Genomic DNA, 24,870 nt, shown 5'->3' with positions numbered 1-24,870 from the left:
GCACAAATGTTGGAAAATTCTACTGAAGTGCTAAGGGATGTTCACAAATGGTCCCAGGAAAACAAAGTAGCTCTCAATGTAAAGAAAACAAATACAATATGCTTTAGAATGAACAGAAAACAGAGCCCCTTAAATTTAAAACTAGATAACATCTCCATAGATGATGTACCTACAACAAAATTCTTAGGGTTGCACATTGACAGCCAAATGAAGTGGAATGAACATGCTATGAAACTCTCAAAAAAGATATCCACAACATGGTATGCACTTGTATCCGCTTGCAGTAGTGAATATTTGAGGACTGTATACTTTAGTTATGTTCATTCGGTACTCAGTTATGGTATTATTTTCTGGGGAAACAGTGCTCAGAATTTACAAACAGTATTTAAAATGCAAAAGAGAGCAGTAAGAATTATAACAAAAAGCAGTAAGCAGGCCCACTGCAGAGAACTTTTCAAAATGTTAGAAATTATGACTGTTCTTGTGAATTTATATTCCAAACCATAGTGTACATCAAGAAAAATATAAAAAATTATAGCACAAATAGCAGTTTTCATAACTATAGTACAAGAACAAGTCACTGTCTTCACCTAGACAGAAAGAATAAACATAAGACTCAAAATAGCTTCTTGTATGAAGGTGTAAAACTGTACAATAAACTGCTAAAGAAAATAAAAGAAGCAGATAATGTGTACTACTTTAGGAAAAATCTTAAATTGTTTTTGCAGGAACACTGCTTTTACACTATAAGTGAATTCCTTAGTGCAAAATGATTGTAAATAGCTTTTGTTTTGATAAGGAGCAAAAATGATTGTAAATAACTTATATGTCACAATGTTTAACTACATGTAACAACAAACTGTATAAATATATGAATGTACGCAACTAACAACATCCATACATTTTAAATGTCCACAGATGGATAAATAAATTAATTAATTAACCTCAGTTGGCAATGTTGCTTTGACTACAATTCAGAAGGTTTGCTGGGCAGCCATAAGACATCCTCAATACAGTCCCATTCTCTTGCCATGAGAGTTCCATATTTCTAGAGCCCTGAAGGAAAACGTTTATGGCCATCAATTTGCTTTGGATGAAGAGGTGCACATCTGGGTACTATCACGGCTCCATAGGCAACCACAAACATTTTTCCATGAAGGCAATGACTGTCTTGCCTCACAGTGGGATAAATGTACCAACAATTATAGTGATTACTTTTGAAGTAATAAACAGTGTACTTACTTTTTTCTATCTATCTAGTTTTCATTTGACTGCCCCTTATATTATAGGGCTACATGTGCTGACCATGCTGCAGACATTCTAAAGTTTTCTATGGTTTTTGTTCCAGATTTAGTGTTACTATTATTTTTCTTTTCCTTATTACAATTTTTTTCCTACCTGTGGTTCAGATTTCTCTTCTCTTCGTGATTTGCTCTTGTAAGCTTGATTATAAAAATTCGAAAACAGGAAATAGAACATGACAGCATGCATTCCAATCCACCACACAAATGCCTTGGGATAGTTGCAGTCTATGAACAATAGCTGGAAGGCATGTACCATTATTGCTACAAACTGTACCTGCAAACATAAATATTTGTTTTGCGGCTTCAATTATTTATACACAACAAAGTAACAAGATGAAAAAAGACATCTTAACTTTCTAAGCAACTCAAAAGTCCTCTACGGAAAGAGCTACTGGTATATCTGGTAACAGTAAAACAAAATTAGAGCTAAATATCATTCTGTTTTGAGATAACAAAATACAAAGTGAAGGTAACTGTTATTTTGAAATGGGGGAAAAGCAAAACTTACACACACACACACACACACACACACACACACACACACACATGCACACTAGAGCTTATAAGACAGTTACATTCAACAACTGGCCACTTCACAATACTGCAAGTTGCGGGGATAAACACATCAATAAGTTAGTGTATGCTGACAGTTTTCACTGACTGGTGTCTTTTAGAATCACATTTTGAGAGACTTACATAAGCAAGGAAATTCTTAACCCATATAGCTTTGTCATAAGTATAACATGCTGTGTTAGTAATAATTATCTTCTAGGCATTTTTAAACAACAATATTATGAAAAGGAAAGTTGCTACTCACCATATGGCAAAGATGTTGAGTCGCAGATAGGCACAACAAAAAGACTGTCACAAATAATGCTTTCAGCCATTAAGGCCTTTGTGAACAGTACACACACACACACACACACACAAAGTCGTGAGTGTGCATGCATGAGTGTGTGTGTGTGTGTGTGTGTGTGTGTGTGTGTGTGTGTATGTGTGTGTGTGTGTGTGTGTGTGTATTGTTGACGGCCTTAATGGCCGAAAGGTGTGTAGTGACTTTCCTTTCTGTAATATTGTTACATTCCATCCAGGCATTTTAAATAGTTAGACAAGTTAACTGCAGTTCCACAGTGGATATATTCTTTAAATAAATTTGTTATAAACAATGCACTGTTTTCAAAATGAATAATAATATCTGTAACTAAGTTACCAAACGATAACTGACTGTACGTGCTCTTCATTGAACCTTACTTTGGTTTGAAAGGGGAGAATCATACTATCACAGATATTTTCATGACTTTCTCAATGATTTAAATATGCCCAATGGCTAGCAAAGCCCACTCTAAAAGCAAACCAGTGATGTTCCTTCTTGACAACTCTTTCTTGTATAAAAAAAAATATACTTTATTTAAACATTTTAGATGGCTCCATGAAGAAAATGGGATCTTTTATGAAAATGAACAGTTTCACTCAAACAAACAAAAATATATGGTATATAAAATCTAAATTTCACATGTTAATGTGATACTATAATAACATTTAATTAGCATGATGCAGATTTCCAATTATCATATTACTTTTAGATGTGCTTGGAAAGTTGCATGGTCAGCCTCTGTTTAGGCAACTTCAGCACTGGAATTGAAAGATTAAATGAGGCTGTTTGTAAGCCTTGTCCAACATCTTAACAATTATGCCTTTACATGTTTACAGATAATAGCTTTATTCTCAGAATGTAAAACAGTTTCCTCATTTTATTTGCTTTTACTGTGTTTGTTGATTTTTGTATTGTAGAGATTAAGTAGCTTTTATTGTTATTCACTGAATTGGCATCTCCTAACCACTGGCTTTGTTTAAGTTCTCAGTCAAGAATCTCATAACTGATGTGTTTATGAAAGATGGTGGTTTTTAACATTAGACAATAAAATTAGGAAAGAGAGAATGGTTCTTCACCCATAGAAAAATGAAAATCATCAAAATACAAAAACAGGAAATAATTATAGCTGGTATAAGAAAACTTTCCTTATTGAGAGAATAAGCATTGTAAACCAGTTTTAACTTACCATTTGGAAGGCAGTGAGGTATTTTTTCCACCAAAGGTATTTTTGATATTGTGGGCCCATTGCAGCCAACAAGTAATAAGTATACATAATAATGTGAACAAATGTGTTAACCAGTCCAAAGAAAGTGCTGTGGCCTCCTAGAATTGAAACATAAACAATAAAACGTGTCACTATCATATGGTATACTCCAAAATTTGTGAAGTGCAAGTCAAAATACTGGTAAGGTCTGCTTCACATACAAAGAGTTAATATGGGTAATTTGTAAATTAAATATAGGGTTAGGTGTTTTACAATAACTTTGTGCAGATTTTGGTCAATATTATCTTTTGGTATCCAATTTTATTAAAAAAAGAAAGTTACAATATTTCAGAGATGAAATTAAAAGAAAACTGCTGGCTGTGTACAGGAGAGCAATCTTACTAATTCTAAAAAAAACATTTTCACAACTGAAATTGCTGCTGGATTATCTATGTCAGATGATTTCTGTGATAGTTTTCTGAATACATAACATTTACAGCTGAAGTGGATATTTGAGGTTTTGATTGAACTGTCAAACAGTTTGGGAGAAAAAGCCCTGATTGCTGACTATATTTTCTTAATCATCTAGTCATACACGTCTTTTTAGTATTTTGGAATATGTTCTAACTGTCTCTTCACTGTACTGCTTCTCTTCATCTGAGAAGAATTGTCTTCAAAGACTGCCATAGCAGCATCTCCATTTGGAAGAATTTTACCATTTCCTTTATTGTCAGATTAAACTACCATGAGTTCAATTTCTACCTTCTTATTACACTTGCTGATAGCCATAAGGTCCTCATAGTTCAGTTTCTCACAATTAGAGTTCAGAAACTCACACACATTATCTTCAGTAAAATAAATGAAAACCAATTGAGGCACCATGCAATACCTCTTCAGTTTCACTGGTAATTTCACTGACCAGTTTATAATTTGGATATGATTAAGCAACAGCCAATGTGTTTCTGTGCATACCCATCACAAATTTTAGAGTGAAATAATTTAACTGTACTAGTTACCATCCTAATGTCAAACTACCACCAATGTGTCCTGATGGTACACTCACCAGCTGAACCAAATGCTACAGCAAGCTCAGAAAAATTCCAACATTGTGACAATAGTACCCTGATCTATGGGTTGTGGTATACGTCTGGTCTAAGAAGACAATAATGGAAGGTTGATGGCTGTAAATATTATCAACAAGGAGGAGAATTTTGAAAGGAATTATTTATTTATCAGAAAATTTCTTCAACTCATTTGTAGTTCATTATTAAAGTATTTAATGGAAATTAAAGATATCATGCCAATTTTTTACCTTTACTGGAGATGCAACCTGTTTCTATTAAATCTCTTGAGTACTCTCAACTTTTCTGAATGATAGACCAAATGAGGTTTTAATTTACAACCACCTGAAGTGTTTTCTATGAAAACACAAGTGCATTGATCATTAGCAGTCTTAAAAAGGCTTTAGTTTAGAAATGGGTATATGTATGGTAAGGCATTCATTTCCAGAGCAAAAATTGAACCTGTTTCATTCAGATGTGTATCCTTTCTGTCACAATGTATTTCAATCTTACTTTAATCTATTTGGTTCCAAGTTATTCTCTTGGACTTGCTAACTCATTAGTTTCATATTATGGAAGCCAAACTCTTGCCTGAAACAAAGAAACCTACTTCTTAGCTACAGCTTGAATTACAGCTCCAAAAAGAGGCATCACCAGCAGTTGCTGTGAAGAATCTATTGACTTATCTTTGTTACCATTTGTTCTTAGTGAAATTTAGTCACTCTCATTTCAGTGAAGTAGATTTGACATTGAGCTTTTTTCAATTTATTCGGCATTGTCACTAAAAGTTCTCACTGTAGATCCCATAAGTCCCATAGCACACGGACTCTCTATGCTCACCTTACTCACAGTGATTCAAAACATGTAACCATTTTTTAAGATGACTTCCATACATTACTTGACATCAAAACATTCACATGCTATTCTTTCTTGTGTAATTTTGAAAACAGACCCTCTCGCATGCACATGAAAGCCACATAGCAATGATTTGACGACAATGATAAACAAGCTCATAAAAATGTACAAATATACAGTATTACTGAAACATACAGGCAAATTAAAAATGTGTGCTGGATCAGAACTTGAACCTGGGTCCTTTGTTTTCTATGGGCAAGTGATCTATCAACAGAACTATCCAAGTATGACTCATGACCTGACCTCACAGCTTTACTTCCACCAGTACTTTATCTCCTATCTTCCACACTTCACAGAAGTTCTCCTGCATACATTGCAGGCCTTGCAGTCTTGTAAGAAAGAATATTGCAGAAACATGGCTTAGCCACAGCCTGGGGGACTTTTTTCCAGAATTAATTGTCATTCTGCAGTGGAACACACACTAATTTGAAACTTCCTGGCAGATTAAAACCCTGTGCCAGACTGGGACTTCAACATGGGACCTTTACCTTTCATGGCCAAATGTTCTGCTGACTAATCTGTCCAAATATGACTTATTTTTAGAAATATAATGTAAAAGGGTACATAAAAAAATCTACTGACTAAGTGGTGGCAAGAGAACACACATATAAATGTACTGAAACTTGCAAGTTTTCAGAGTGAGTGGCTCCTTCTTCTGGCAGAAGGATTGCAGGGGAAGGAAGATTGGTGAAGGAAAGGGACAACTGTGGTTTAGGAAGTGTTTGAAAAAGTTGCCCAGAGCAACACTTCAGGGGAGACTTATTGGACAAGATGAGGATGGTTTCCTTCTCATCCTGTCCTGTAAGTCTCCCCTGACCGCAGTTCTGGCTGACTTTTTCAAACTTTCCTTATTTCCTAAGCCTCACCAGCACTTTTCTTTCAGCCATCTTCCTTCCCTTTCAAACCTTATACCACAGAAGGAGCCACTGGCTATGCAAATTTTAATGTGTTTATATGTGTGTTCTCCTGCCAACCCTTGGTGAGTAGATTTTTTATCTGTTATACTACATTATATTTTCAAATATGACTCATGACACACCCTCACAGCTTTACTTCCACCAGCACATCATCTCCTATGCAGGAAAATTTTTGTATTGTTTGGTAGGTAGGAGAAGAGTTACTGGTGGAAGTGAAACTGGGAGACTAGGTCATGACTTGTAATTGGATAGCTCAGTTGGTAGAGCACATGCCAGTGAAAGCTGTATGTCCCAGGTCTGAGTTCTTATTTGGCTCCCTTGTTTTAATCTATCAGGAAGTTTCAAATTAGTGGGCATTCTGCTGCAGAATGAAAATTCATTTTGCATACAGTATTATTTTTTGACTTATTGGCAACTAATGAGGCATGTGTTATACTCAGCACACACTTTACACATGAATAATAAAACAGTGAAAATGCAGATAACAGAAGTACATACACCAGGGTTTTATTGCATTTCATTTTCTCATGCTTATTTACCTGGTGTAAATTTAACTCCAAACCAAACACTCATAGGCATTACTCCATGGTGAATTACATGCAGTGTTGACACATGACTGTTCTTTTTCCGAAGCACAAAAAAGAACTGAAAGAAAAAAGACAAAACAAGTTATTTAAAATTTATTATTCAAGTAACATTACAAAGTCAAGAAATATTGTTGTTTAAATGTAAGACTGAAAATTACACAATGGAAAATAAATAAGAAACTTACTGTATCAAAAAATTCTGTGAACTTGGAGAAATAATACCACCAACATGCGTGGACCATCTGCAAGTAAATTCATATTATGGTAAGTTTTCAAATACAAAAGACTGTCTTACAAGTGCCAAACATTTCAAGGGACCTTTTGTACTGATTTGATTCTTATGAACTATGTTTTATACTACATTATACTGTGTTTTATACAACATATTGAGTTACATTAAATCTTTTTTTTTTAAGCAATGTTAGTAACATGACAAATAAGCCATGAATTGCATATCAATTATAGAATATGAAATGCTAACATATTGGAACATTTGCAACTAACAAAAAGCCAAGGTTCCAATGGTAAAGGAATTATGCTTTATTTATCAAACTATATGCACAAATGACAGCAATATGGAGTTCTTGGAACATAAAATCACAGTAGCAATTGATCTCATGGTCTGTTGAAACTGGTGGTTTCATCCATTTTACACCAACTCAACAGCAAAAACATCAGTGCTGGCTAATTATGCATGTCTGCCTTATGTAATCAACCATACTGGCTCTAAATAATAGTGGCAACACAAACTTAAAAAATGTTATAAATAAAATTACTGTTTATTGATCAATTAGTGCTTTCATAAATAATTTGTAACTCATACTGAAAATATTCTACTCTTTGGTTTATTTATGAGATTAATTTAATCCAAGATAACAGATTAGTGTTCCACTCATTTCAACAGACCATTCCTATAGCCACTGTGAGCTGTTCATGTGAAGTAAATAAAATAACAATGGAGGAGAAAGTAAGAGCTAAAATGCATTAATTCAAACCCACTCTACAAAGAAATAGCTTCTTTCCTGAATCGTTATCATACAAGCATTCCATGAAGACAATAATCACAGATGAATTAGAATTATTAATAGTTTTTTTCCTACACATGCAACATAATTTCAAGCTGCTGAACTTCAAAGCAGTCTCATTTCAATAATTTGCACCATTTCACAGTTACCAAGAATTATGCGTGTCAGACATCCAGCAACATATTTCATCATTTTCTTCTTATTTTCTGTATGGTCTCTAGGCTACAGATATAGGATTTTCTCATATTTGCTGCATGTTTATGTATTGTGCATTCCAGTGCAAACCTGCAGATAGTTTTTCTGTGATCATTGTTGAAAGCTAGCAACAGCTGTCCAGCTCTCCTCTTTTTATGTGCCCAACTTGCTTGGTGTTTTGCACAATACATCTGGCCACAATCTGTTTAAGGTAAATAGTTGTCTAACTATGACCTAACTTTTGTTATGTTTCTTATACATTAATTGCATTTGCAGTTTCTGAGCATTATACAGAGACTCTTTCTTTCTGTAGTTGCTTAGTGTGGTTTAGTTAAATGTGGATTCTTCTTTTTTTTTTCAGGACCCCAACCACTTTGCAACTTATCATATACATTATGTGATCGAAAGTATCCAGACATTCCCAAAAACATACGTTTTTCATATTAGGTGCAATGTGCTGCCACCTACTGCCAGGTACTCCACATCAGCGAACTCAGTAGTCATTAGACATCATGAGACAGCAGACTGGGGCACTCTGCAGAACTCACAGGCTTCAAACATGGTCAGGTGATTGGGTATCACTTGTGTCATACATCTGTAAGCGAGATTCCACACTCCTAAACATCCCTAGGTCCACTCTTTCCAAAATGATAGTGAAGTGGAAACGTGAAGGGACACATACAGCACAAAAGTGTACAGGCCTACCTTGTCTGTTGACTGACAGAGACTGCTGACAGTTGAAGATGGTCATAATGTGTAATAGGCAGACATCTACCCAGATGATCACACATGAACTCCAAACTGCATCGGGATCTATGGCAAGTACTATGACAGGCAGGAGGTGAGAAAACTTGGATTTCATGGTTGAGCGGCTGCTTATAAGCCACACATCATGCCAGAAAATGCCAAATAGTGCCTTGCTTGGTGTAAGGAGTGTAAACATTGGATGATTGAACAGTGGAAAAATGTTGTGTGGAGTGACGAACCACAGTACACAATGTGGTGATCCAATGGCAGGGTGTGGGTATAGCGAATGCCTGGTGAATGTCATCTGCAAGCGTGTGTAGTGTCAAGAGTAAAATTTGGTGGCTGTGGTGTTATGATGTGGTCATGTTTTTCATGGAGGGGCTTGAACCTCTCGTTGTTTTGTGTGGCATTATCACAGTACAGGCCTACATTGATGTTTTAAGCACCTTCTTGCTTCCCACTGCTGAAGAGCAATTCGGGGATTGTGATTGCACCTTTCAACATGATCGAGCACCTGTTCATAATGCATGGCCTGTGGTGGTGTGGTTACATGACAATAACATCCCTGTAATGGATTGGCAGGCACAGTGTCCTGACCTGAATCCTACAGAACACCTTTGGGATGTTTTGGAACGCTGACTTCATGCCAGGCCTCACTGACCAAAATTGATAACTCTCCTCAGTGCAGCACTCCATGAAGAATGGTCTGCCACTCCCCAAGAAACTTTCCGGCACCTGGTTGAACGTATGGCTGTAAGAGTGGAAGCTGTCATCAAGGCTAAGAGTGGGTCAACACAATATTGAATTCCAGCATTACTGATGGAGGCCGCCTTGAACTTGTAAGTCATTTTCAGCCAGGTATCCAGATACTTTTGATCATATAATGTACATCCAATGCTACACATATTAGTACAGTTATTTACAGTCTTTGACTGATCTTGTATGTTCACTTCTTGGAAAACGTACTCGTTATTTTCCCATATGTTGTGCCTGCTTTTGGCTTCATATTTCATATTAATTTAATTTTTGGTATATTCATTTATAGACTTAATTTCATTGCTTCCAGGCATAATTAATGGAATGCATCTTTAATTTCTGTCTTACTCTGAACTAATATGATTATTTCATCAATGAGCTATATATTCCTACCTGATATCCTAACTCATTTTGCTTCTCAGTATCTGTTTTTAAACATATCTTTTATCACCAATGTAAATAATTTTGCATCTATTACATCCTACCAGCTAATATTACAGTTGATTTTTACCAATTTGATGTCTTAATATATGCTTCATTTTATGTTGTTTTTCCTAATCTCTGTGTAAAGTTAATGAACTGCACATTCCTTCCTATCACTTTCATCATTGTTATTACTGCCAAAAATACTACTGTGTGGAAGTAATTTCAGAGTGCCCTGCACATTCCACTGTTGTAATCTATAACTTTCTGGATAAGTATGCCTGAATATGGATGTGCTCTACTGTCCTGGAGTCCATTCTAAAGTCTGTGTCTTCACTTGTTTGACACAACTCAAATTTTTATCCTAACTATACTGTGAGTGTTCTCACAAAGAGTTTATAAAATTGTAATATCAGTCTTATTGTCAGTTTTTCAGCAATACTTGGATCTTCTATGTTGTATATCAACATAGGTGTTGTAGGGTCCCAACTCTTGCGAAACTTCTTTTTATTCTAAAAATATACTGAGCAATAAGTTCAGCTATTTTATTAATGATTACTTTCCTTCTTTTTAAATAACTGGCAGTTCTTATTTTTTTAGTCAGCTCATTGCTTGTATAGTTCCTCATATTGAATGCTTGGTATTTCTCTGACAATGTATTGCAGATTCTATTACAGTAACCATTATCTTTTTAAGTTGCTTTTTTATTTATTTATTTGGCAATCTTGTGTTCCAGTTTGTGAATATATCACAGCACATGGAACAGGTCAGTCCAGTTTCGATTCTCAAAAGCCAATGTAGACTTGTTATTCATATATATATATATATATACACACACACACACACACACATATATATATATATATATATATATTATATGTTGTTGTGGTCTTCAGTCCTGAGACTGGTTTGATGCAGCTCTCCATACTACTCTATCCTGTGCAAGCTTCTTCATCTCCCAGTATCTACTGCAACCTACATCCTTCTGAATCTGCTTAGTGTATTCATCTCTTGGTCTCCCTCTACGATTTTTACCCTCCACACTGCCCTCCAATGCTAAATTTGTGATCCCTTGATGCCTCAAAACATGTCCTACCAACCAATCCCTTCTTCTAGTCAAGTTGTGCCACAAACTTCTCTTCTCCCCAATCCTATTCAATACCTCCTCATTAGTTACGTGATCTACCCATCTAATCTTCAGCATTCTTCTGTAGCACCACATTTCGAAAGCTTCTATTCTCTTCTTGTCCAAACTAGTTATCGTCCATGTTTCACTTCCATACATGGCTACACTCCATACAAATACTTTCAGAAACGACTTCCTGACACTTAAATCTATACTCGATGTTAACAAATTCCTTTTCTTGAGAAATGCTTTCCTTGCCATATATATATATCCTACAACCCAAAGCATTACATTGACTGTTTATCAATGTGTTCATTTCCCTGTTATACCTGACTCCTTGTTTGAAGATTTTATGTCGCTATTTGAGTGCCTCAGATTTGCTGCTTTAGCTCTTTCCTTGATGTCTTGTTAGATTACACATATTATGATGTTTCTTTAACCATTGTTAATATTTTCTTCTTTCTAATACTGGTAATACCTTAACTTTCTTAGTGGTGTTGTCTTCCTCTCCAATACTTTTTCACTGAACTCTGGGTTCTGTTCTTCCAACAGGCTTTGACCCATTCTTTACATATTGTATTTGATCAAAAAGTGCACCAGAGTTGAAGCAAGTTGCAACAGAGCCAGCCACAGGCAGGTTACATGTTGCAAAGCAAAACATGGCCAACAGGCATTGTGAAGCAGAGCCAGCTGGGAGCGATACAGCAACAGCTGACACTGCAATATGCTAGCAGAAGGAAGGAGCCTTTCATCACTTGCCACTACAGAAATGTTTAGAGTATGTGCCTTAAGCCCTAAATGAACATAGTCATGTACTAAAATATTCTTGTCTTAGTATCACAGCCTACACCATGAGCCTGTGACACCTGGAGTGACATCCTGGAATGCAGTACAGGATCTGCTGCTCAACCATGAGACAGAACAGCCTGCACTGACTCATGAGTGAGCCACCACCAGAGCAGAGAGCAACCCCATTGGTGAAGGGAGGTCATGGCCATCTCCACAGTATTGTCAAATGTGCCACCATGCAGTCATCACAGTTGCAGCCAGAGATGTCACTGATAGTGGCATTTGAGTGATTCCACACGCAGCCCCGCTCTTTGCGCTATCAGAAATGCCAGACATCTATTGCTTTGCATGAGAGGCAACTGGACACCTCCACTAAGCTGTTCCTGATACAACTGAGGACTAGAATAAAGAAGTTAATTAAACAAATCTACTGTCATCCTGACATCCAATTTCACTGCCCATGTGTGACCATCAAAGGGTCATCTAACACTCATGTCACATCACTGACATCGTCTTCTTAGAGCAACATCTGAACCTACAGCCTACAGTATGGTGAGTGCAAAAAATTTATCATATTTTGGTCATGGAGAAAAGATTTGTTGGTTGTGCATTTTGTAAATTGGATTTTATTATGAGTAGAGAGCCAGTGGATTTCTCTAGTTTTAGAGGTAATGGAAGTCAAGTGGTGGGCTTAGGCATCAGAAACCACTGATGGCCTTGCAAAAAATGTTTTGAAGCTGTTAAAATTTTAGCTACTTAATTGTCCATTCCTACATCCGTATGAATGTAGTACTATTTATCCAGGGTCATCTGGCAACACTATGACAGTTAAGCCTCATTACAAGATGCATCTAAGGTGTACACCTGTGTGGCCGCGCACCAAGCACACAAGTTTGGGACTGCAGACTGGTTCTGGTAGGCCTGTTACATTGCATGATTTATACAGGATATACCTACCACGAATCAGCACATGTGCACTAGATAGCAGTAACACATGGAACTCGAAGGAGACTGTTTTATTTTAAAGTTTTTCATACAGACTAAAAAAAATTGTAAAATAAATTATTAAATTATATACTTAAAGAGGAAGCTGATCGCCATATTACAGAAAGATGCATGTTAAATGGAAAATACACTTACTTTTCTTTACACCATATTCACAGCCCACTTGGTATGCAAAGTTTTTCTGAACTGACACTTCGATGCAACAATGAGCAAATGCAGCATTGCTCTGTGGAAGAGTCAATACAGGCAGGAGAATTGTCTTGGCCAATAATGCCAGCTCTCTGAAACCAATCCTACCAAGTGACACTTCACTCTTCTTTCAAGTTATGGAACTGGTACAAGTGAACAAGTCTTTTATCTCTGAAGGTGGGGTTGAACAAATTTCAGCCATACATACTAAAGGAAACCCATCCTATTTAAGTCAGTATACAAATACATTTCTGGGTATATTTATTTGGCTGCTGTCATGCATGACAGAATTTAAAAAAAAGAATTCTGCCACGTATGATAATCGCACAGCTATACTATGACACTGAGTACTTTAAGTACCCTACTGTACTTTCAATGTACTTAGCACAAAGTGCTTTTTAGATCATCATGTCTGGCAGACTCTCAAGAGACAGAAACATAGGCAGAAAATGAGAATCTGGTGCATCAGAAAGAAACAGAAAGGCTGAGATGATTATATCGAACCGAGCTATGAGTTCGAGTAAGATGAAATTTCTTAAGAAAACTTCAGGTGTAACTGCTCCCGAGGCCTCCAATGAAGCTCTTATTCAAGTGTCTTTATCCCAGAGGATCTCATGGATAAATTAGGCACTGGACGCTATTTTTCAAAAACTGATTTGTGCGACGCATATCTTCAAATACTGCTTGATGAAGAATCTCAAAAAGTGTGTGTAGTGAATGCTCATTTGGACTTGTTTAAATATTTGTGTTTGCCTTTCAGCAGTGCTTCTGCACCTGCCATTTTTCAATGGTATTTGGAACAGCTGACTGCACAAGTGTCAAACTGTTCAAACTATTTGAATGACATTGTCATAGCAGGTCGTACACCTGAAGAACATACTGCAAATTTATGTGCTTTCTTTAATGTGTTGTCTGAAACTGGACTGGAAAAGTGTGATTTTTTTTAAACCTGAGTTGCAGTATCTTGGTCATGTCATAAACAGTCAAGGTGTGCATCCTCTTCAGCCACATTTGTTAGCCATATGACACTTGCCAGTTCCTCCCAGTGTCACAGAATTGCAAACTGTTTTAGGGAAAATGAACTATTATATTCAGTTCATAGCAAATGCTGCACAAATTGCAGCTCCAATTCCTTCCATCACAAGAATGTCCCCTTTGTTTGGATGAATGAGTGCCACATAGCTTTTCAGAAATTTAAAGATGTATTGTTCCATGATCGATGCTTAGTTCACTTTGATACTGCAAAACCAGGTGTATTGCAAGTTGATGCTTCCTCTTACAGAAACCGTGTAGTGCTTTTGCATAGAACTGGTGATAAAGACAGACATATTGCTTTCACATCAAAAGCGTTGTCCAAAGTGCAGTGTAAATATTCACAAATTGAAAAAGAGTCATTGGCTATTGTGTATGTTGTCACCAAATTTCACCACTATTTCTATGGCAGAAAATTCTGCTAAGTAACAGATCACAAGCCTTTGCAGTCATTGTTCCATCCGATGAAACCGGTTCCTGTACAAACTGCAGAAAAATTGCAAAGGAGGACTTTGTTGTTGTCTCAACACCAGCTCAACATGGTAATGTAGACTCACTTTCACATCTTCCGATTGGCCCTGATACAGACTTTGACACTTCTGCTGCATCTTTTTGTCACATCAATTATCAGGATTCTGAATTGCTTCAGTATTTTCGCTGAACCATAAGAAAATTGCACAGGCCACAGTCCTTGCACTGTATAAAGAACTCTGTAGTGTGCTGATACTTTGCATATCAGCATGGCCTTGCTGTACAGAAAGGTGTGATTCTTGTACAAAATGTCACTTATGTTTATTCCTGTAGAAAGTCACAAAGGGGAAGAACTAGCCACCACAATTTCAAATTTTTTAAACAAATGTAACATTGCTATAAGAAATTTGAGAGGCCAATCTTATGATAATGTGCCAAATATGTCTGGATATTACAGTGGTCTACAGGTGCATATTATGAAAATAAATCACCTCTTACACTACCTACCATGTTCAGCACACTCATTGAATTTGGTTGGAGTGCACGCTGGAGAGAGCTGCTTTGGAGCTATCTCATTCTTCAGCTTTGTACAACTTTTTTGCAGCATCAACTCATCACTGACAGTTATGGTCAAACATCTTGAAAAAGATGATAAAGATAACCATTATTTGTCATCAGTTCTGGAAAGAGTCTCCAACACCAGGTTGTGTGTAAGAGGCAATGTGACTAAGGCTTTGTAAAAAGGTTACAATGTTTTCCAGAAAGCTTTGCAGTGTACTGATGATGAGACTCAGACATCACAAGTGATTCATGAGGCCAGATGTCGATTAAAGGATTTGGGGGGGGGGGGGGGGGGGGAATGCCTTAATGGCTGTTTTCTGGGCTGCCACACTACATAAAATCAGTGTTGTCGGTATCTCTCTACAAAAAACAACTATTTAACTTGGAATGGCAGTTATCCTTTTAAAATCACTTTTATATTTTTTACTTTCATAGCAAGAATTATTTGATGATTATAAGGTGAAGGCAAGTGAGAAAGCTGATATCCAACACAGTGATGAAAATGAGAAAGTGTGAAGAAGGAAAAGGCATCAAAATGATGGAGCTGCAGAAGACATTGCATACAGAGGAAAGGAGAAGTTAAAAACTGAAACTTATTTGTGTGTACTACATATGCTGTGTACAGTATTGTCACAGTGACTAGAAGCTTAGGGAAATTAATTCTCTGTTTGAATTTCTAACAGATTTCTTGACAAAGTCCACTCATTAAATTACAGAGGCTTGTACAAAGCTTATTGAACATTATTCTGAGGATACCAAGCCTGAATTTATAGACAAGATTGTGCAGTTCAAATACTTCATCTTACAATTAGAGAATGCCAGAAAAGATAAAACTGTACCTGCTGAGGAATCATATAAACTGATTTTTGGTAATATGGCACAATCAATTTTCTCAAATGTAAGGACAGCATTGCAAATGTTTGGAAGTCTGGTGATTACAAATACCATGGGTGAACATAACTTTTTATAATCAGAATCTGTCTTCATTCATTAGTGTGTTGGAACTGTTTAAGTTCATTGGTGATAATGGAGGCTGAAAATGACATATTGCAAAATGTCAGCTTTCAAGATGTTTGAAGTGATTTTGCATCTAAAAAATTTAGAAGAGTTAATATTTAAACTTTTGTTACTTTAAAATACAGTTTAGTAAAAATATGCATATATATTCATTTGTTTCAATTTTTATTGAATAGGTTGATGGTATATCTCTATAGTGCATAAAACAGTTTAATTATGAATAAAACTGAGTTGTGGTAGAAAAAAATATATTTTATGGAGTTAGAAAATGGTAAAGGGACCTCAAGACATGCATTGCCTAGGAACCTCGACATGGTTAATCTGACCCTTCTGGCAATAATTTTTAATGTGAAAAATACCAAGTTGTATTATATCTTGGAGTTCGCACTTAACTGTGGATCCCATTATAACTGGCTGGATAAAAACCTTTGAGTTGAAGACAGCTTTACCTTATCCATAACCCAAATTCTATGCTGACAGTCTGTTGATTTCATTCAATAAAAAGTAAGTTCTGTAATCAGGCCCGGAGCACTGAAAAAGGCCAAGCTGCGGCTGTGTGATCCTTTGCAACACCATATGGTACGGAGGGCATGGAGTTTGCACATGGCTGTTGCAGTCATTGTTTGCTTTCCAAACCTTCGAGCTGTTACTTCTCATTCAAGTATCTCCTCAATTGCCACCATGAGGCTGAGTGGACCCCATTCCATCGCCACAGAAAAATTCCTACCAGTACAGACTGAACCCAGATCTTGTGCATAGCAGTCAGCCATGTCAACTGCTCAGCTGTGGAGACAAATGATTCAATAATTCTTTTAAATTTTCCTTCATTTTGCACAGGAGAGTTATGTCACATATGTATCCAAGAATTTGTTTCTGTTAATTTTGCACTTTTAGTGCCCTTTTTAAATTTTGTTTTGCTTCCTTTACTACTTCTTGGAGATACAAACTTAATGCTAGAGGAAATTAACTGTGAGTCTGCCTTATGTTGTTTGTAATATGAACTTGTCCATTTTTATATTCCACATCTATTGCACCCACTTTATTTTTGAAGATATTTTGGTTGATTGTATCTCTCCTCCTGTACTTTATTACAATTCATGATTTCAGATATCTTACATTGTTGACGGCTTTCTCTAGATCACTATAATGGTACACTGTTTTTTTTCCCTTATTCTTCTTCCATGGCTATGAAAAAAGCTACAGTTATGTCTCTGGTATCATTAATTCTCCTAAAGCTAAAATGATCTTCATAATATATGTCTTTAATTTTTCTTACTATCCTCCTGTATGTTATTCCATTTGGTGATTTACTAACGTGAGATGTCAATAGTTTTTACATTTACCTGTTCATCTGTTGGTCTGCTCATTCCTTCTATAGTGTAGCATTTTTTGTAAGTCTGAGGGTAGATCCCATCTTTCACAGATTTTAGACTTGAGGTTCAAGAATCTTTAAGTTACGACACTTCACACTGATTTTACTATCTCTGAAGGTATCTCATCAGCTCCAGCCGACTTATCAGCTCAAATAATTTAGTGTTCTTTCAACAATAATCACACTACTGGACCACCTATTTCTTCCACATCAAACTCCTTTTCTTAAATTGTTACGCTCCAAAGCAGCTCTCCTCCATCACACATACATTAATTGTCCTCATGTGATCAGTTGTTGTAAATAATCTACTGCAGCTCAAAAAGAGCAATTATGTAATAATTAGAATATCAGAAGAAAAAATGCTATTCATTACTCCACATTAAGGCTGTTTGTAGCACAAAAAGAGGGGCACAATGCTGCGTTCAAAATTTTGGTCACTTATCCAGTGATACAAAATGTCTGCCAGACTGCAAAGTTAAATTTGAAAACTTACTGAAAAAGTTTCTTCTTGACAACTTCTCCTCTTCCACCGAAGAATTTGAATTTCTATTATGTGTAAAAGGTGGTGGGTAGGAATTACTAACTCACAGCAGTACTAAAAAAATTGTAAATGGTCAGTATGTAGCCATATTTACATGTGCATGTGAAACGTGAATGTAGAATGACTGATTCCACATCATTATGATTAATCCCACAAACAATCCATGGAACATGAACTAATTACCAGTAAATAATTAACTAACACTCTTCCTTTTACACTTAACAGTTCTTTCCCATTATCACCTAATACGTTCTCATGAAAGCAATCTACACTGGTATCTTCCCACATCATTATTTGAATTGCTGATCATTTATTTCACTGAAAATCTTGAGTATTTCCAAATGTACCATTGGGTTTCTTTCTTGTACCTTTACTCTACCTGTGGAGACATTTTTAGCCTTAACTATTTCATTGTTTATGAAATTTCACTTCATTTCTACTGAATATTTCTCAACACTTCTGCCCAGATCAATGATAATTGTTCTGAAAAATATCCACTTTCTCTCAGTTTTGTGTTAAATGACCGCAAATTAAAGGGCTGCTGCCTAATATGTCAGAAGGGAAAAAAATATTTTCATCTGCAAATTATGTGATTTTTCTATTAATGGTGTTCCTGTGTATATGAAAAGTCACCCTGCATAAAATGATGAAACTTAATGTTTGATAGTACGCAATTTCTGGAAAAAATTGTCAGTATATTAAAGCAGTGGAAAATCAAGATGTTTCATACTAACGTTAAAAAACATTCATCATTTAATAGTTTACATCATTTACCTCATTTCTTCCATAGCAACTAAGATTACACACAGTGAATAAAAAAAACATTCATACAGTTACCATTAACAGTTACACAGAATGCTTGTTTGATAATATGCTAAGATTCACATTTGCACATCAGTATTCCTCACAAAAGAAAAAATTAAATATTCCTTAAATTTCAGAAATTTTGTAGCTTTACATTTACTGCAAAAATGAAAATAGGTAAAACTTTTGTCATATGGCTTAAAAATTACAAGAAATCCACATTCTGTGTTTATTATCTGATAACCTGTAAGAGAACTCACAGTTAAACTTGCCATAATAATACTCTATACATTCCACATACTCACATGTGCTGGCACATTAAAGGGATTGTAGCTGTCATGACTAAAATGAAACAGAGGCTTCATTATCTTCCCCAGTGAAAGATTAAGTATTTTAATGTGATAATGACATTTTATGAACACATTTATTAAATTATAGATGATATTGCACCACATCTGTACCCCACAAAGCTTTTCATTAAGCATTATGCACTGCAAGATTGCCCATTTGCTGCTTTCTGACAATGTGCATGCAATGCTTGTAACAATCACATAACATGTATGTTGTGTGAAACTCTATACACATATGAGGGATAGTCATAAAGTTTTAATTATCACCTTTTGGGAGGGGGGGAGGGGGGAGGGGGATGAAATAAAGTTACATAATTAATTTTTATAACAATAATGGAAATTCCTGGATGGAGCATTATGTAAAATGACATAAAGGCAACTACTCACCTATAGTTGATCGATGTGTGGAGCGTGGTAACACATAACAGAAAACAGCATTCACACTAGCTTTTGAGCACTAGCTCTTTTTCCAGCAATAGTACACACTCTCATGTACACAACCACACAGACACTCAAACCGACTCTCCCATGGCCACAGGAGTGTGTGTTTGGCTTTCTGTTTGGTTGTGTGTGTGAATGTGTGCACTATTACTGGAAAAGAGCTAGTCCTTGGAAGCTAGTTTAAATATTGTTTTCTGTCATGTGTTACTGTGCTCCATGCATCAATCTGTTATAGGCAAATGGTTGTCTTTCCCTTATTTTAAATAATTGATTTTTTGTTTGTTTACAGGTATGCGTCCACAGTCCCAGTGCAGACTGAAATCTCCACACCACAGTACTGTTGCACACTGCTAGAGGAACCAATACAAATTGGCACAGGCTATTGATAAAGTAAGTGGAGTATCTTGCAGTAAATAGTTTTTAGCAGTGGTGGAAATGTCACAACTATGTCAGGCGATAGCCATCATGGTTGATCTGACACAGTTGTAGTAGTTTAATTGATGCTGGGAACAAATCACTGCATGTTACTCCATTTTGTCAATGGGCTGCACTATTTTGTTTTGCCAACTAGGGCATGGAACAGTACTGAGGCATGAGGACTTTGATTATACCAGGTCTGCAGACATGTATTTGTAAAACAATCAAAACATTAATTATATAACTTTATTTTTGTTTTGAAGTGATGATTAAATGATAGGAAATGTTAAGTATAACAATAAACACAGAAATGAATGACATTTGATGTAATTTCATGCAGTAATACAAGCCAAATGTGAATGCTAATTTTAATAGTAATGAATAACTAGAAAAAAGTCTACAGCCCACTATAGTTTTTTAGAAAGGTTTAAGTATGCAATCGCTTAAATAATTCATAATTTCTCAAATAATTATATGTATTCATGAAAGCCAATGAGTAATATATATTTAGCCTCTTTATTACTGCAATTGCTTGAAATACTCTCTGATTATTGATAAACATTGATTAGTGGGCAGCATATTTTTTCCCAGAATGAATGTAGGAAGCTCCTTTCATGACACAATGAACTCACCCTTAATGTCTTGGGATTATTTGAATAGTCGACAGGTTGACAACGGAAATTATACAGGCCTGTTAACCAACCTGACATGCTTATCTGCAAAACAAGTACCATTATATACTTGGATGGAATCTAAATATAAGCAGACACAACAAGCACTTCACTTTACTCCTTATTTCTTTCCAAAGGATGAACTCTGGAAATGTTTCTGTAGAAATATGGCTGATACATTCAGCAGCACTTTTCATGTTAAAATTTTAGTTAATTTAGAAATTGAAAATTCAAAGCATTAGAGAGAATTAAGATACATAAAAGACCATGCTCTAGGGGTGATAAATTAGCTCAATTCTTTTGACAGGTGTAAGCATGAAAACTGAAATTTGAACTTTTCCTTTTTATACAGGAAAGGCAGTTGATATGAACCAAAGGTCACGATAAACACAGTGACATTTGTCCAATAATAAATGAACACAGTAAAGAAATAGTGTGTAGAGAAACCTACACAGAAAATATGAAGGAGGCAACTGTCTGTTCAAGAGGTGACAATCACAAACAGGAAAAGCTTAGAATAACACAAAATGGGAACTATGAAAAAAAGAGGTAAAGGGGAAAAGTGAAAACAAAAATAAAGCAATTGTGGCTGAAGAAGCAAGTAATTGATTTAGGAAATAAGAAGGTCACAAAAACAGTGAGAAGTGATGTAAATGTAGGACAAAATGAATACAAACATGTGATACACAAGGTGTCAAAAAAGAAAAATGAGGAGAAAAGGAAAAAACACAGCAGCTAGAAGACAACTTTGCCATAGGAGGCAAGTCAGGATTTATGTAACAGAAATTTGAGGAAGAAAGAGGAGTTGAGGATCCTAATATTAGCTAAGAGGTATTACAGAAAATGGTATGGTATTTCTTTATAGAATTCATATACTTTTCCTTACTTTGTTTATGTCTTACATTTATGAAGGATGAAATTATAGTTCCAAAAACTGAATGTTTAACACTCTCTATATATGTATCTACATAGAATTTAACTTATGATAAGCATGGCTCCTTTATCTATCTTTATTCATTTTAGTTATTCTACCATTTTCTGGTTACACTTTGGTAAAGCAATGATTATAACACTCTTCTTTCACCATGTTAGATATGAATATCAACTACATTAACAAAACTGGACAGCAAACTACAAATTCATTACTACAACCACATAAACATGCATCTTTTGCAAACATATACTTATGAGTATTTTGATAAAGCATATTGAAAGTATTCCTTCTGTTTCTTCCAGAGTAACATAATTTGAATTGTTTTATTTAGCTTACACAAGTCAAAATGTATAATTGCTATGTTATGTAAAAATTCAGCATTAACGTGTATGGTGTTACAACTTTCACTTATTTGTCACGTTTTCCTCAAAAATATACACAAATAAACAGTAGTATTATACTTGCAGAAAAGTTTGTTAATGTAGTAAAAAATTACTCATTTCTGTCAGTTTCAGATGATTAGAATAAATTCAGCAACTGATATTCATTGACATTCTGAATAGAATAGTCATCACTACGAAAGTAATTTTTTGTAGCCATAGTATTTTAAAGACTATAATTAAAAGCAATATTTATTATGACAATATTCATTATAAAAAAGTTATTCACAAATTTAGTGTCCCCAAAACGCAAATTTTTAACTTCCATAAATAAAAAGCTTAAAAATCTGAGAATAAATCTCTTACTACCCAAAATCCATTACGAGTGATTTTGGAACTAGTCAATTGCAGTGCTGCTCCAGCTATTATGAATCTCTCTGGTTTTTATATTGATTAAAATGCAAACAAATAAACAACATGGTGAAAAATTATTGCACATCACTCTAGGTGTACCATAAATTTTCACCAGTACTGGGAGAATTGCACAATTTAGATGAAAATCATAGCTTACGGCTATTCAGAAAGATTAACAATTTGTACACTTTCCTCATACCAGAGGAAATGTACACCAGCAAGACCAGAAATGCAACTGAAATTGATGTACAAATATATTTAGATGATGAGCACAAAAGCCAAAAGGAAGCTCATGTACTTAATGACCAAGTTGTGTGGTCGGTATCCTAACACTGCACTCATAGCAAGGTCCTAGTTGTTTTATTTTTGTATTGTTTTCTGCTTGTGTGTAAGATGTGTCAAATGTGTGACTATATGCTTCAGATAACATTAAAGAGTGCAGTACTTGTGAAGAGCAGTGTTCTGCTGATGTCTGCATGAATGAATGTAAATAAGAAAGAAAGGGAGAATCTAATACAGTATCACATATAGCTTTGTCTTCTCAAATGGCACTACGGCATTCACTATATTTTTGTGTCTGTATCTCCATCCACACTCTTCAAATCTCTATAACATTAGTGTTAAAGGGTGCTTACTACTTTTCCAAATCTTAAGCATCTGCCATGTTCCATTCACAAATGGGGTACATGAAGAATGAATAGTCGTCTATGTCAGCAGTTATTATCTTCATTTAAAAAAGTTCTTATTCTACAGGACAGTTGTGAGAAGTTCAGAATTTAATCCTGGATGAGGGGACATAATGATAGGATCAAAACTGTACTGCACATGTCTTCATTTTTTCCGCTCCTATACCAGCTCAAGACTATGGATGCTACAGAGCTGTGATTTAGAGAAATCATAAAAAAATATAGTTCAACTGACTGAAACTAATTTTTAAAAATAAGAAAAGAAAGATGTACCTAGTCAGATATGATGTCCTACACAAAATATTATATGCCACTGTCTACATGAAAGGGGAAAATACAAGTTTTTTGCAATGCAAAGACATACACTGAGGGAACAAAAGTCATGGGATACTCCCTAATATCCTGTTGGATTTCGTTTTGCCAGGCATAGTGCAGGAACTCAATGTGGCATGGACTCAACAAGTTGTTGGAAGTCCTCTCCAGAAATATTGAGCCATGGTGTCTCTATAACCATCCATAATTACAGAAGTGTTGCCAGTGATGTATTTTGTGCATGAACTGTCCTCTTAATTATGTCCCATACATGTTCAATGTGATTCATGTCAGGATATCTGGGTGGCCAAAACATTTGCTCAAATTATCCACAATGTTCTTCAACGAACAATTGTGGCCTGATGGCATGGTGCATTGTTATCCATAAAAACTCCATCTTTGTTAAGGAACATGAAGTGCATGAATAGCTGCAAATGGACTCCAAATAGCTGAACATAACAATTTCCAGTCAATGGATGGTGCACTTGGACCAGAAGACCCAGTCCATTCCAGGTAAACATAGCCCACACCATCAGTGAGTCATCACCAGCCTGTACAGTGCCTCATTGACAACTTGGATCCATGGCTTCATGTGGTCTGCACCACACTTGAACCCTGCCATCAGTTCGTACCAGCTGAATCTAGGATTCATCTGATCAGGCCACAGTTTTCCTGTCATCTAGGGTCCAACCAATATGGTTACAAGGTCATGATAGGTACTGTAGGTGACGTGCTTTTAGCAAAGACAGGTTGTCTGCTACCATAGACCATTAAGACCAAATTTCTCTGCACTATTATAATGGATAAATTTGTCATACATCCCACATTTTTTCTGTGGTTATTTCAAGCAGTGTTGCTAGTCTGTTAGCACTGACAACTCTTCAAAATCGCTGCTGCTCTCCGCCATTAAGCGAAGGCTGTCAGTCACTGCATTGTCAGTGAGAGGTAATGCCTGAAATTTGGTATTCTCAGCATACTCTTGAAACTGTGAATCTCAGAATACTGAATTTCCTAACGATTTCTGAAATGGAATTCCAAATGGATCTATCTCCAACTACCATTTTGTGTTCAAAGTCTGTTAATTGCTGTTATGCAGCCATAATCATGTTGGAATCCTTTTTCATATAAATCACCCAAATACAAATGACAGCTTTACTAACGCACTGCCCTTTCATACTTTGTGAAAGCGATACTACCGCCATCTGTGTATGTGGAAATCACTGTCCCATAACTTTTGTCACCTCAGTGTAATCATACAACAGGGACCAAGCAAATGAGGCATTTCTTCATCGAAGCCATGGCAGACCATCTATCCTATCCTTACAATGCATACTTATATGTTTAGGATGC

General features: G+C 35.8%; 1 protein-coding gene across 4 annotated transcripts in view; it reads right to left on the bottom strand.

Annotated features, from left to right (window-relative positions):
- Window positions 1-24,870, bottom strand: part of LOC126183497 (elongation of very long chain fatty acids protein AAEL008004) — a 308,167-nt gene that overhangs the window by 15,832 nt on the left and 267,465 nt on the right. For 2 of the 4 annotated variants that reach the window (XM_049925531.1, XM_049925534.1), the window contains 5 exons: window positions 20,756-20,839; window positions 7,048-7,104; window positions 6,815-6,920; window positions 3,365-3,501; window positions 1,399-1,578 (listed from right to left, as the gene is read on the bottom strand). In XM_049925531.1, coding sequence (XP_049781488.1) covers window positions 1,399-1,578; window positions 3,365-3,501; window positions 6,815-6,920; window positions 7,048-7,104; window positions 20,756-20,839 — 564 coding nt within the window. The remainder of the gene's footprint in view (window positions 1-1,398; window positions 1,579-3,364; window positions 3,502-6,814; window positions 6,921-7,047; window positions 7,105-20,755; window positions 20,840-24,870) is intronic. The other 2 variants (XM_049925532.1, XM_049925533.1) reach the window with 1 other exon arrangement.

This window comes from Schistocerca cancellata, chromosome 4, assembly GCF_023864275.1.
Source record: "Schistocerca cancellata isolate TAMUIC-IGC-003103 chromosome 4, iqSchCanc2.1, whole genome shotgun sequence".
Lineage (NCBI taxonomy): Eukaryota > Metazoa > Arthropoda > Insecta > Orthoptera > Acrididae > Schistocerca > Schistocerca cancellata.
The sequence above is the reverse complement of the archived record's forward strand: the minus strand, read 5'-3'. Positions and strand labels throughout refer to the sequence as shown.